Source organism: Penaeus japonicus, unplaced genomic scaffold (genome assembly GCF_977035675.1).
Source record: "Penaeus japonicus unplaced genomic scaffold, GWHDUDI00000001_assembly GWHDUDI00000038, whole genome shotgun sequence".
Taxonomy (NCBI): domain Eukaryota; kingdom Metazoa; phylum Arthropoda; class Malacostraca; order Decapoda; family Penaeidae; genus Penaeus; species Penaeus japonicus.
In genome coordinates this window covers 19,343,949-19,358,948 of record NW_028234440.1, presented here as the reverse complement: position 1 = coordinate 19,358,948, position 15,000 = coordinate 19,343,949, and the positions used below count along the sequence as shown (strand labels likewise).

At 38.1% G+C, this 15,000-nt stretch overlaps 1 protein-coding gene across 1 annotated transcript in view; it reads left to right on the top strand.

The window, feature by feature from the left end:
- Window positions 1-15,000, top strand: part of LOC122261662 (cotranscriptional regulator ARB2A) — a 66,093-nt gene that overhangs the window by 50,253 nt on the left and 840 nt on the right. Inside the window, exon 10 of the mRNA XM_086533039.1 lies at window positions 14,284-15,000. This exon is cut by the window's right edge and continues 840 nt beyond it. Coding sequence (XP_086389165.1) covers window positions 14,284-15,000 — 717 coding nt within the window. The remainder of the gene's footprint in view (window positions 1-14,283) is intronic.

Genomic DNA, 15,000 nt, shown 5'->3' with positions numbered 1-15,000 from the left:
GATATTTATATATATATTACGAAGCAGTTCTCGCATGTTACTATCTGCACTTATACGCCGCACTTCGTCTCTGTTATCTGCACCGTATTCTTCGCCTCTCGCATGCCTGTATTATTGTATCCCTATGTGTCGTCCTTTGTAGTCTTCCGGTTATATCTTATCACCTGTTCTATAGTCCTCTCATTCACTGTATTATATATATCCGCTCTCTATATATTACTATTCTCCGTCATGTATATATGCATATTTGCATATATATATATATATATATATATATATACATATATACATATATATACATATATATATCTACCGTCAGTACAGTTGCAGTACCTTTCCTCTCCCTCTCCCTTCCCTTTCCTCTCCCTCTCCCTTCCCTTTACCAACCCTCTCCGTACTAATATATTATATATGTTAATGTATATATATGTATATATTTATATGTATATATATATACTCGTCTGCTACGCCACTATGCTGTGTATCGTATATTGCTCCCTATGTATATATATTATTATATATATTATTATATATATATATATATATATAAATGAATGTATATATATATTACTGTATGTATATATATATGTATATACTATATCTATTATATATATTATATATTTATTTTTTAGATATATATATTATTATTCCACCTATATGTATATATATATATATTTATACTAATATATATATAATATATAATATTGATATATTGTATTTATAGGTATTATAATCATATTTGTATATATTTATCTATGATATATGTAGATATATGTATATATATATATATGTATATATATATGCTACTATATGTATATATATTCTGTATATATATGTATCATTAATGTATATATGCATGATATATATATGTATATATATATATATAGCTTTGTATATATATGTATCTATTATGTATATATATTTATATCATTTTATATATATTTATATTAATATATATATATATATAATATATATATATATATATATATATATATATTTATATATAATATGTATATATATATATATACATACATGGTATATATATATATAAATATAAATTTTTTATATATATAGTATTTATATATAGTTTATGATATATATATATATATACTTATAAAATATCTATACAATATATATATATATATATATCAATATAATATATATAAATATATATATATATATATATATATAAATATCTATCTCCACTATTATATTATTTATATATATATATATATATATATATATATATATATAATATATATATAATTATATGTGTGTTAGTGTTTGTGTGTGTGTGTGTGTGTGTATATGATACAGAGTTCATTAGCGACTAAATGGAAGAGATAGAAAGGTATGAAAGAGAACTGAATATTGTCTAAACACGCAAGAGATGTATTTGACGCATTGTCGACGGAGTGGTCTTTCTCAAAATTACATGTATTTTTGAGAAAGACCTCCGTCGAAAACGCGTCAAATACGCATATACTTCTCTTGCGTGTTTAGATATTCAGTCTCTTTCAGAACAGTTATTATTGATTTATGTGAGATATATATATTTTTTGTGTTATTTTGTATATTGTGATGTTTTTGATTGTTTTGTTTTTTTAATTTATATTTTATATATATTTTGTTAGTAGATATAATTTTTGATGTTTTTTAGTTTTATTTTGAGTCTGTTTGAGTTTTATAGTTTTTCAGTTATATTGTTATTTTGTGAGTAGTTTTATGAGTGAGATTTGTTTATTTATAGATTTGGTTTTATATATTGTTATGTAGAGTTAGATAGATTTTTTTTGTTTGAGACAGTATTTGAGATTGAGTTAGTGTTTGTAATTTTATGATAATATTGTATTGATTAGAGTGAGATATTTATATGTTATATTTATGATAGAGGATTAGTGTAGTTTTTGATTTTTGATCTGTTTTTAGTATTTATTGGGAGATAGTATATTTTATGGTTTGAGATTTGAGTGTGTTTAGTTGTTAGAGTTGAGATGTTTATAGGTATTATGGAGTGATACTTTTTGATATTGAGGAGTGTGTGTTTTTTTATTTAGAGGTTTTGGTGTTGTGAATTTTATTGACGTTGCTGATTGTGTGTTAGATTTATAGTTTGATAGAGGATTGTGTGTATAGAGTAGTTAGTATAGTTTTGATTTTTTCATAAAACCTGTTTTAGTTATTTTGTGGGAGTGTGTGTTGAGTTTTGTGTGTTTTATATATTGTCTGTTAGTTTTTATTTTTTAGTGTTATTGTTATTTATTGAGTTGAGTGTGTGGATTGTGTTATATATTCTCATTTTCTTACAACTCTCAATCTGTGCGTGCCGAAGGCCTTAAGTGCGTCCCGCGGGCCATACGCGCCGCATGCCGAGCCCGGCCCGCGCGGCCTGAGGCATGCGGCTTGAGCGTGGATGAGGCCGCGGATTGATGGCAGCTGGCGGGAGGTCAGCTGTTGGGGGCGGTGAGGCTGACGAACTTTTCTGGGGGCGGAGGCGGGGTTTCAATGGGGGGTGATATCTTTGGGGATGAGCAGGGGGGGGGACGAAAAGAAGAAGAGAGAGAGAGGGTGGGGTGGGGGGGGGAGCGGGACGAGAGAGATAGGGCGATAGCTGGGGGGAGGGAGCGGCGAGGGAGGTAGAGTAGGGAGAGAGAGAGGGAGAGAAAGAGGACGGGAAGAGAGAGAGGGAGGGAGAGCGAGAGAGAGTGCGAGAGGAGCGAGGGAGAAGCGAGGGAGAGAGGGGTGGGAGATAGGGTGGGGGCAGTGGGTGGGGAGCGAGAGGAGCAGTAGAGAGATAGAGAGAGAAGAGAGAGAGAGAGCGAGAGAGAGCGAGAGAGAGAGAAGAGAGAGCGCGAGAGGGAGCAAAGAGAGAGAAGAGAGGTGTGGGAGATAGGGTGGGGGCGAGGGTGGGCGAAGCCGAGAGCGAGGGCAGAGAGAGAGAGGAGAAGAGAGCGAGTGAGAGAGCAGAGAGGGGAGAGAGCGGGAGCGAGGGTGGGAGATCAGGGTTGGGGGCGAGGGTGGGGAGAGAGAGAGAGCGGGGAGAGAGAGGCGCGACGAGAGAAGCGAGAGAGAGAGAGCGAGCAGAGAGAGCGAGAGGAGTGCGGGAGAGAGGGAGAGCAGAGAGAGCGCTGGTGGGTGATAGGGTGGGGGAGATGGGGGGAGAGAGGGGAGAGAGAGAGAGATAGAGAGAGACGAGCAGAGTGAGTGAGTGAGAGACGAGAGAGGGAGAACGAGGGGAGAGGAGAGAGGGGAGAGAGGGTTGGAGACAGGGAGGGGGAGGGGGTGGGGGTGGAGTGTGGGGAGCGAGAGGGGGGAGAGAAGAGGGAGCGGCGAGAGAGAGAGCGAGAGAGAGAGCAGAGAGAGCGAGCAGAGAGCGAGGAGAGAGAGCAGCGCGAGCGAGCGGGAGAGAGAGCAAGCGCCGCGCGACAGAAGCGCCGCAGAGCGAGCGAGCGCGGTCTCTCGTTCTCTCTTCTACTTTCTATTCTCGTCTCTCTGTATTTCTCTCGTTATTTTTCTCTTTATTGCTCTTCTCTTTTTTCTTTCTCTTTCTCGATCTCTCTCTCTCTCTCTCTCTCTCTATCTCTCTCTCTCTCTCTCTTCTCTCTCTTCTCTTCTCTCTCTCTCTCACAAAAAAAATACTATAGAAGCCCCCCCCCCCCATCCCCACCCCCCCTCCCCCCCCCTCTCCCACCCCCCACCCCCCACCCCCCCCCCCCCTCATCCCCCCCCCCCCCCCCCCCCCACCCAACACCCGCCCCCCTCCCCCCCCCCCTCCCTCCCCCCCCCCACTTTCTAATCCTCAATCGCTCTCTCGCTCCCTCCTTCCCGCCCCTTTCTCCCCCCCCCCCACCCCCTCGCTCCCCCGTGCCCGAAATCCCCCCCTCCCCTCCCACGGCGCGGGCCCGCAGCAAAAAGGCAAAAAGCCATCCTAAGTGACGTGTTTTCGCTCCAGTTCCGGTGCCGGAAAAAGGGTGCGAAGGGAGGAACGGCGGAAGGAAGGGGAGGGACGGGTGAGCGAAAAGATGGGGAGTAGCGTGGAAAAGCGAGCGTAGCCTGGGGATTTATCCCTTTTTCTCTTCGAGGCTTATTCTTCGAGGGTACAGGAAAGATCAAGGACCCCGCGCGCGCGCCCGCGCTCCTGCTATGCCCGACATCCCGAGGGGTTTTGGGTTTGGGGGTTTTGGGTTTTTGGGGTGTTGTTGTGGGGGGTTTTGATAGGGTTCTTGTTGTTTGGTTTTGTTTTGGGGGTGTGGTGTTGTGGGGGGGTCTGGGGGGTTTGGTATGGCGCGGGATAGAGGGGATAGATAGAGATGTGATTGAGATGTGAGAGATAGAGATAGGGGCGTTGGGTTTGTGTATGTACACATGTATGCGCGGGGAGGGTTTACCCCCCAATTATGGTTACCGTATATATACGCACACACCGCGTATAGGGTGTGAGTGATGGGGAAGAAGAGAGGAGAGGGGGATGAGGAGAGGATGGAGAGAGGGGATGGAGAGGATGGAGACAGATAGGAGACATATGTATATATTTATTGATGTATATGGTATATATATTTATCACTTACACACGACCACACCACCAACACACATAGATATAATATACAATACATTATATCTAATATTTATACATATCTATATAATATATATATTATAATTATTATTTATCTTATATATGTAACATATTATAATATATGTTAATATATCATTTATTATGTTATTATATTATATAGTGTATATATATAGATATATATATACATATAAAAAATATTGTATATATTATGGTAATTAGATTTTATTTACTATATATTAATATATATCACACACACACTACACCACAACACACAACACACCAAACACACACACCACCACAACCACACACACCCAACTAATATTTATATATATATTGTTATATTAGATAAAAAATCAAATAAAAAAAACAAAATATTATATAATATATATCATATATATTTATATATATATATTTATATACTATTTATATCATATAGGACAGTATTGCTACATACAAAGAATTCCCAAAACACCATTCTACCAATACGCTCACACCAAACAGTCTCTCCCTCTTAATTTGAAATTCATTGCCAACTAGTTATCAATGTTTACAAAAAAAAAAAAAAAAAAAAAGTGGCCCAAAATCCCTTTCTGGCGAAGAGGTTATTAAAAAAAAATGAAAGAAAAAAAGAGGCTGGTGAGTGCGCGAGGTTAATAGGCCTATTTCTATGCTGCAAGTTTTCATCGCATACAGGGTGCAAGACATTGAAAATAAGTTAGATGGGTTTTTGATTGCCTCGTAACTTTTGTTGTTGTTGTTGTTGTTTGGGAGTATTGTTTATTGGTGTTATTGTTAAGTCAAGCGTTATGGTTATGTAGTGTGTTATTAATTATGATGATGGAGATATTATTGTTGTTGTTGTTGTTATCATCATTATTCGTATTATTATTATCCCTATTATTATTTTTATTGATATATATTTTGTCCTTACTTTGTTGCTGTTGTTGTTATTGTTTTCATTATTGTTATGGTAATTGTTATCATTATTGATATTATTGTAACTTTTGTTATTGTTTTTATTATCATCATTATTTTTATAATTAATATTATTTATATTATTACTGCCATTATTATTATTGTTATTATTATCATTATTATTGTTATTATTATTATTATCATTATTGTTATTATTATTATTATCATTATTATTGTTATTATTATTATTATTTATATTTTTACCATTCTTATTATTAATACCGTTATCACTATTATTCCTTAATTGTTTTTATTATTTATATTATTGTTATTATTGTTATTATCATTATTATTATTATTATTATTATTATCATTACTATTATCATTATCATCATCATCATCATCAGTACCAATAATCATCATAATAACGACCATCATCACCACCACCATCCATCTCCTCACCATACATACTAATTACCACCACCATAAGCACGATTGAACATGTTGAGATGCGCTATAAAACCACCAATTTTCCTCAGCTGATGTAATGATCTCTGCCATAGGCCTACATGTGGACGTCAGGCCTAAATCGAGACGGACTCAAGGAAAGACAACGGGAGAAAAGTGAATGATATGATGAATAGATGAATATTAAAATAGATAGATGAGAGGAGAGATAAATGGTTGAAAAGGGAATGGCGTCTTTCTTCGCCGCCATGGACTCGCTCTGGATGTATATATATGTATACATATGTATATATATACATATATATGCATATATGCATATATATAGGTTATATATTTTTATATATATATTATTTTTATATATTATTTATATATATATATAGAACATATATATCTACACATATACCATTATACACATTTACACATACTACATTCATAATTCATTACCCATACATTCATAACATATACACAGATACATATACATATACTTTTACATACATATAATATACATATAAACATACACCACACGCAAGCACACGACCGCACACTGCCACGACACACACACAAAAACACACACACTCACACACACCAAACACACACAATACCACACCCAACCACAATATATTTATATTTTATATATATATATATAAATTATATATATCTCTTATATATATATATATATATATGTATATATATATCTCATTTATATGTTGTGTATCAGAATATTATGTATATATGTGTAATATATAGAAATATATATATATATCTAATATATAAATATATATTTATATAACCATCTATATATATATATTTATATATATATATATTTATATATGTATCGTATATATTGTGTGTAATATTATATATATATTTATCGTACTATATATATCTAGATAGATTTTTAGTACAACATATATACGTAAACATTATCTTTATATTATTTAAATAAATATTATATATATTTATAAAAAATATATATATATATATATGTATACGTATATATGTGTTAATATATATATATATATATATTTATAAATATATACATATTATACATCAAATATATATATATATACATATAAAAGAATTTATATCTTTATAAATATATATATATGTATATCGTATATATGTGTCAATATATATATTTATTGTATATATATACCCCCCATTTTATTCTATATATATATGTCTATATATGTAATATATATATATATTCTATATATTATATATATAGATAAGTATATATATTTATAGGTATGTTTATATGTGTAATATATTATATATATTATATATATATATAAATATTATATATATATATATTTATTTGTACCGTCTATATGTTATATATTGATATATATTATATCTTATATTATATATATATACATATGTATATATATTTATATGTAATGTATGTTTATGTATATTTGTGTATATATATATACAATATACTATATTAATTAGCTATATATATATACTATATATATAATATTATATATGTTATGGGGAGTGTGTGTGTGTGTGTGTGAGTGTGGGTGTGATATATATATGTAAACCATTGTAGATCTTATATATGTATATATTATGTATTTTGTACCATATGGTATTTAAATGTAAATGTTATATATATAAATATATATATATATATGTGTATTTATGTATATATGTATGTATATATATGTTTGTATATGTATGTTTATATATGTATATATATGTATATGTATATGTATATTGTAATTAGTGCATACATATACATACATATACACATATATACATATATACATATACACATATTACATTTACTTATCCACATCACACACACACACACACACACACACACACATATATATATATATATATATATATATATATATATATATATATATATATATATATATATATACTGTACATAAACATATACATATACTGTACATATACATATACATATATATAGAGAGAGAAGAAAGAGAGATAGAGAGAGAGAGAGAGAAAGAGAGAGAAAGAGTAAAAAACCTCGGCCCCTGAAAATGATATTTATATATACTATATATATATACTATATATTATGTATATATATACATACACTTATTTATACTATATATTAACATACATCATTATATTTTCAATATATATATATACTTTATATATATAGTTATATATTTATATATATATATATATATATATACACACACTTTTCTTTTCCTTTTTTTACTCTTTCTCTATCTTTCTCTCTCATTTTTTCTCTCTCTTTCTCTCACTTTCTCTCTCTCTCTCTCTCTCTCTCTCTCTCTCTCTCTCTCTCTCTCTCTCTCTCTCTCTCTCTCCCTCTCTCTCTCTCCTCTCTCTCTCCCTCCTCCCCCCCCCCTGGAGAGGCGAGGATGAGGTAAGAGAGAAAAGTGGAGGAGAAGAAGGGGAGGGGAGAGGGGGAGAGAGAGGGGTGGTGGGGGGGGAGGGGAGGGAGTATATGTATAAAGAGAGGAAGGAGTGGGAAGGCGGGAAAGGAAGAAAGACTTTGGAAGGAATAAAGAATAAAGAAAGAAGAATATAAAAGCATAGAATAACGAATAGAATATGAAGGAAGGTTTTTTTGTTTTGGTGCGCCGATTAATGGTTGTTTTGAGTTGTTGAGTTGCAAGGGAAAGGGGTACGCGGATGGGGTTGGAGCTGAAGACGAAGAGGAGGGGGAGAGGGAAGGGCGGAGGGGGTGGGAAGGGGGAATGGGATGCGGGGATGGGGATGAAGGTTGGGCAGAAGAGGGAAGGTTTGGGGGAGATGGCTTTTTTTGAGGGGAAGGTTTTTTTGAGTGAGGGTTTAGGGAAGGGAAGGACAGTAAGGGAGGGTGAGGAGGGTTGGTGTGCGGGTGTGTTGGCGGGAGAGAAGTGGGGAGGGAGAGAGGGGGGGGGGATGTGACGAGGAGGGAGACAGGGGATGGGTGGAAGAGGAGAGGAGAGAGACGGAGGGAGAGGGATAGACAGGCAATATGGCGCTCTTTTTTTTCTCGTTGGCCGATTATTGGACGAAGGTGTTGATTCGAGTAATAAACTTCAGGGGCAATGGTGGTGTTGGATGGGGGTGGGGGGGCTGAGTGGAGTTTTAATTGTACTGGTTGGAGTGTGTTTGTGTTGGGGTGGTTGTAGGAGTTGGAGATGGAGTTTTGGAGTGATTTGGGAGTAGGGAGGAGTTTGGGAAAGTTGTTGGTCACCCCCTCCCGCCAACCCCAACCCCCCTCATTCCTTCTCTTCTTCCTACGTTTCTTTCCTCTAAGTTTTTTTTTTTTTTATCCTTTCTCTTTTTTTTTAAGTCGCTTGACCATCCTTTTTTCTTCGGTCCTTCACTCTCTCTGTCTCTGTCTCTTTCTTTCTCTTTCTCTCTCTCTCTCTCTCTCTCTCTCTCTCTCTCTCTCTCTCTCTCTCTCTCTCTCTCTCTCTCTCTCTCTCTCTCTCTCTCTCTTTCTCTTTCTCTTTCATTTTCTCTTTCTCTCTCTCTTTCTCTTTCTCTTCCTCTTTCTCTTCCTCTTTCTCTTTCTCTCTCTTTCTCTCTATCTACCTCCTTCCCTCCTACCCTCTCTCCCTCCCTACCTTCCTCCGCCCCCTCGCTCTCTCGTTCTCTTAACCCCCCCCCCTTTCTCTCTCTCTCTCTCTCTCTCTCTCTCTCTCTCTCTCTCTCTCTCTCTCTCTCTCTCTCTCTCTCTCTCTCTCTCACTCAGGAGACAGAGATAGAGGAGACAGGAGAAAAGGTTGGAGAAAGAAGGTGGGTAAGGGGCAAAGTAATTAAACGAAATTGGAAAAGGAGATTAAGAGAGCGCGAAAGAGAAAGAGAGGGAGAAGGAGAAGGAGAAGGAGGAGTAGGAGGGAGGAGGAGGGAAGAGGGAGAGAGGGAGGAGGAGGGAGGAAGAAGGATGGAGGAGGAGGAAGGAAGAAGGAGAGAGAGGGAGAGAGAGATAGAAAGAGATAGAGAGAGATGGAGAGAGATGGAGAGAGAGAGGGAGAGAGAGAAGGAGAGAGAGAAGGAGAGAGAGAGAGAGAGAGAGAGAGAGAGAGAGAGGGGGGGGACATAGTCAGAGACAGAGATGGAAAGAGAAGAGCAATACCTACCTACCTCTTCTCGATCCCTTCCCTACCCTTCCCATACCTATCGCACCCTCTCTCCCTTTCCCTTTGTCTCTCCCTCCCTTATCCACCCCTCCTTCCCCCTTTCTCCCACCTTCTTCCCCCTCTACCCCCACTTCCCTTCTCTCTCTCTATCTCTTCTCCCCTTCCCTCCCTTCCTTTCCCCTCCACATTCACCATCTCGTCCCTCCCTCATCCAGTCCTTCCATCTCCCTCCCTCCCTCCTTCACTAATCCCCTCCCTCTCTCACCCACTTCCTCCCTCCCACACCCACTTCCCTCCCTCCCTCCCTCTCCCCCTCCCTCCCTTACCAATCCCCTCCCTCCCTCTCCCCCTCCCTCCCTCACCCACTTCCTCCCTCATCCACTCCTCTCCCTCCCTCCCTCCCTCACCCACTTCCCTCCCGCCCTCCCTCACCAATCCCCTCCCTCCCTCACCCACTTCCTCCCTCCCTCCTTCACCCACTCACTCCTCTCCCTCCCTCCCTCCCTCCCTCCCTCATCCATTCTCTCCCTCCCTCATCCATTCTCTCCCTCCCTCATCCATTCTCTCCCTCCCTCCCTCCCTCCCTCCCTCCCTCACCCACTTCCTCCCTCCCTCCTTCCCCCCCTCACTCCTCTCCCTCCCTCCCTCCCTCCCTCCCTCATCCACTCCTCTCCCTCCCTCCCTCCCTCCTTCCCTCACCCACTCCACTCCCTCATCCACTTCCCTTCCTTCCTCCCTCCCTCCCTCCCTCACCCACTTCCCTCCCTCCCTCCCTCACCCACTTCCCTTCCTCCCTCCCTCCCTCACCCACTCACTCCTCTCCCTCCCTCCCTCCCTCACCCACTTCCCTCCCTCCCTCCCTCCCTCATCCACTCCTCTCCCTCCCTCCCTCCCTCCTTCACCCACTTCCCTCCCTCCCTCCCTCACGCCTCTCTCTCTCACGTTCCTATCAGCGAGGCCAGGCGTGGTCCCGTGTGATGCCGGCGCTCACACTACCGGGATTAACCGCTTACCGGTGGATTACTGGACACCCATTCACACTTGATGATGTTAGTTCCCCCTCCTCCCCCCTCCCCCCCCTCCCCCCCACTCCTCCCCCCCTGCTTGGACCCTGTCGCACCCTGTCGCAGTCTGTCGGAATCTGTCTCGCCAGCTTGCGTCACCCTGTTTCAACACCACCTCACCTAACCACTATCACCGCTGTTACTACTCCTACCACCGTCATTCTCTGTTGTTGTTGTTGTTGTTTCCACCACTACGACGACGACGGCTATTACTACTACTGCTACTACTACTTATACTGTTACTTTTACTATTACTACTAGGACAACTACTAATATTATTACTATTGCTACTAGTACTACTACTACCAGCACCACTACAACTACGGCTCTTATTACTCCAACCACTATTACTATTATAGCCACTACTACTGTTTCTACTATTACAACTACTACTCCCACCGCCACTACCACTAGCACTACTATTACTATTACTTTTATTTTTCTACTGTACACTTTCAAGATGGTTCACCAACAGACACGTGGCAACGTTTAGTTTAGTTTAGTTTAGTTTAGTTTAGATCTTTATTTACCACCCTGGCTAACTGCACAGGCATGGGCAAGCTTTGATACATTTATGTAGTCATGACATTGTTGCTAACATTGTATTACAAATGAAGGTAGTAACATGATTATATTCTATAGTATATCAACGTGAATGGACATTTGATAAATGTTGTAATAGGGTATCATATACCGAATTTCGGATATAGCATAAGTACATCTTCTAGTGCAGTTGATGTTATGAAATAATTACATGACTCTGCGTACCTCATGCTAGGGGGCCTGAAAGGTTGTATCATATGGCACTCTGAAATGTAATGTTCAAGTGTTCGTTTATACTCTTCGTTGCAAAGTCTGCATTTAGTTTCTTCTACATTGCATTCTGAACTGACCTGCCAATACATTCTGTATCCAAGTCTAATTCTTACAGTCACAATATCACATTGTCTTGTCCTTGTCTTGTATGAACCATAAATGAATCTCTCCTGCGAGAACTGGTCAAAATGTTTTATCGTGGCAACGACATTAGTGTAATTTCGCGTGTCGGTACCGTAGAGTTTACCGCCGGTTTCGTAAGACTTTTCGACGCGTTGTGATAATTTTCGAGTCTTTGAAGAACCAAGGTTATTGTTATTATAGTTATTATCATTATCATCATTATTGTTACTTTTATTATTATTATTATTATTATTATTATGTAGTGTCACGCGCACTTCTTGGAGTATTATCATCTTTAGCCATTCATTTATTGAGTTTCTTATAGTTCCCAGTGCTTCTATAATTACCGGTATTATTCCCAGTTTTTGGCATCCCCATATTCTAATTATTTCAATTCTTTGTCAATTTTTACCTTTTTCTTATCCTTCTCTTGTGAGGTATTTCTTTGTCAGTCTGTCTGTCTCTTGATGTCCCATAGATTTTATTTAGCAACCCTTTTTATTATTGTTATTATTTCTATCATTGTTATAATTATTATTACCATTTTAATTATCATAACTATTTTTATTATCATTATTAATATTATTATTATTATTGTTGGTATTACTATTTATATTATTGTCACAGTTATTATTATTGTAATTATTATTATTGCTATTATTTTTTTTTTATTATTATTATTATCAGCATTATTGTTGTTATTATTGTCATTTTCATTGTTATTATTATCATTATTGTTATTGTGTTTTATTATTATCAATGATATTGTTGTTGTTATTATTATTATTATTAGCATTATTATTTTTGCCGTTTTTGCTGCTGCTGTTACTCTTGTTATTATTATGTTCATGTTTGATGTTTATTATTTTTTATGATGCTATTATTATCATTAGCATTTTTTTTTTATTCTAGATTATATTATTATTATTATTATTAACATTATTGTTATTGTTATTACATATAATTATCATTATTGTTATTAATATTATTATTACAATGATTATCACCTTTCATCTTCATGATTCATAATTACGGAGATTATTATTTCAGAAAATGATTTTGATAATGCTTCATTTTTTTTATAATGCTCTCGCTTTTTATCACAATATCTTATATGTGTAATCTTCGTTATCATAACTTCTTGGGCTTTCATTTCCTTCTACTTCTTCTACTTCTTCTTCAGGGTTTATTGTATTTTTTTTCCGTTGCACACTCAAAGGTGAATTTGGTAAAATATATAGTTTTGATTATTGTTGTTGTTGTGATTATTATTATTATTATTGTTATTACTGATATTATTATTATTATTATTATTATTATTATTAAAATTATTTTTATCATTGCATTTTTATTAAAATTATTATCATCATCATCATCATCATTATTATTATTAATATTATTACAATTATTATTGCCATTACTCTTATCACCATTCTCATTATTAGTATCACCGCTATTACATTTTCATCATAAAAAAACATCACTATTATCATCATCATCATTGTTCATATCGTTGCTATTATTACAACAACTACAACCTCTTACCACAACCTCTTACCACAACCTCTCACTACAACCTCTTACCACAACCTCTCACTACAACCTCTTACCACAACCTCTCACTACAACCTCTTACCACAACCTCTCACTACAACCTCTTACCACAACCTCTTACCACAACCTCTTACCACAACCTCTTACCACAACCTCTCACTACAACCTCTTACCACAACCTCTTACCACAACCTCTCACTACAACCTCTTACCACAACCTCTTACCACAACCTCTTACCACAACCTCTTACCACAACCTCTTACCACAACCTCTTACCACAACCTCTTACCACAACCTCTTACCACAACCTCTTACCACAACCTCTTACCACAACCTCTTACCACAACCTCTCACTACAACCTCTCACTACAACCTCTTACCACAACCTCTTACCACAACCTCTCACTACAACCTCTCACTACAACCTCTTACCACAACCTCTCACCACAACCTCTCACTACAACCTCTCACTACAACCTCTTACCACAACCTCTTACCACAACCTCTCACTACAACCTCTTACCACAACCTCATACCACAATCTCTCACTACAACCTCTCACTACAACCTCTCACTACAACCTCTCACTACAACCTCTCACCACAACCTCTCACTACAACCTCTTACCACAACCTCTCACTACAACCTCTTACCACAACTTCTTCTTCTCTCCCTCTGCTTTAGGAGTGACCGCGCACGAAGAGACGTCATGGGCCAGTATGGAAAGCGTCTTCGAGTTCTTCAGGTCGCGGTACGAGAGGTTTAATCACCCGCTCTCGATGGATGGCGATGGGGAAGAGGAAGGTGCGGTAGAGGGGGCGAGTTCGTGGAGTGGGGGGAGTGGAGGAGGGGGAAGAGGAGGAGGAAGAGGGAGTGGAGGAAGAGGAGGAGGAGGAAGTGGAGGAAGAAGGACAGTTGGGAAACCAGTGCATGAGCTAAGCAGTGGCGACTCGACTGATGATGATGATGATGGTGATGTTCCGACAGCGGTGAGCAATGAACAAAGAGGAAGAAGAGGAGGAGGAGGAAAAGGAGGAGGAGGAAAAGGAGGAGGAAGAGGAAGAACACGTAAGCCGGAGAAGGACGCGAGGAAGAAAGAAGGGCGTGGCGAGATGAAGGACGAGAAGGAGGACGAAAAGTCTGAGACAATGGAGGTGGAAATGGAGGAGGACGATGATGATGGAGGAGCAGCTGAGAGGCGAGAGAACGTTAATGAGGCGCTCATGAAGGAGGAAGAGGAGGAGGAGGAGGAGAAGGAGGAGGAGGAGGAGAGGGAAAAGAGGAAGGAGATGATGATGGAGACGGAGAAAGAGAAGGAAAGGGAAAAGAGGAATGAGATGGAGACGGAAAGGATGAAGGAGAAGGAGAAGGAGAACGATGAGAAGGAGATGGAAATGGAGA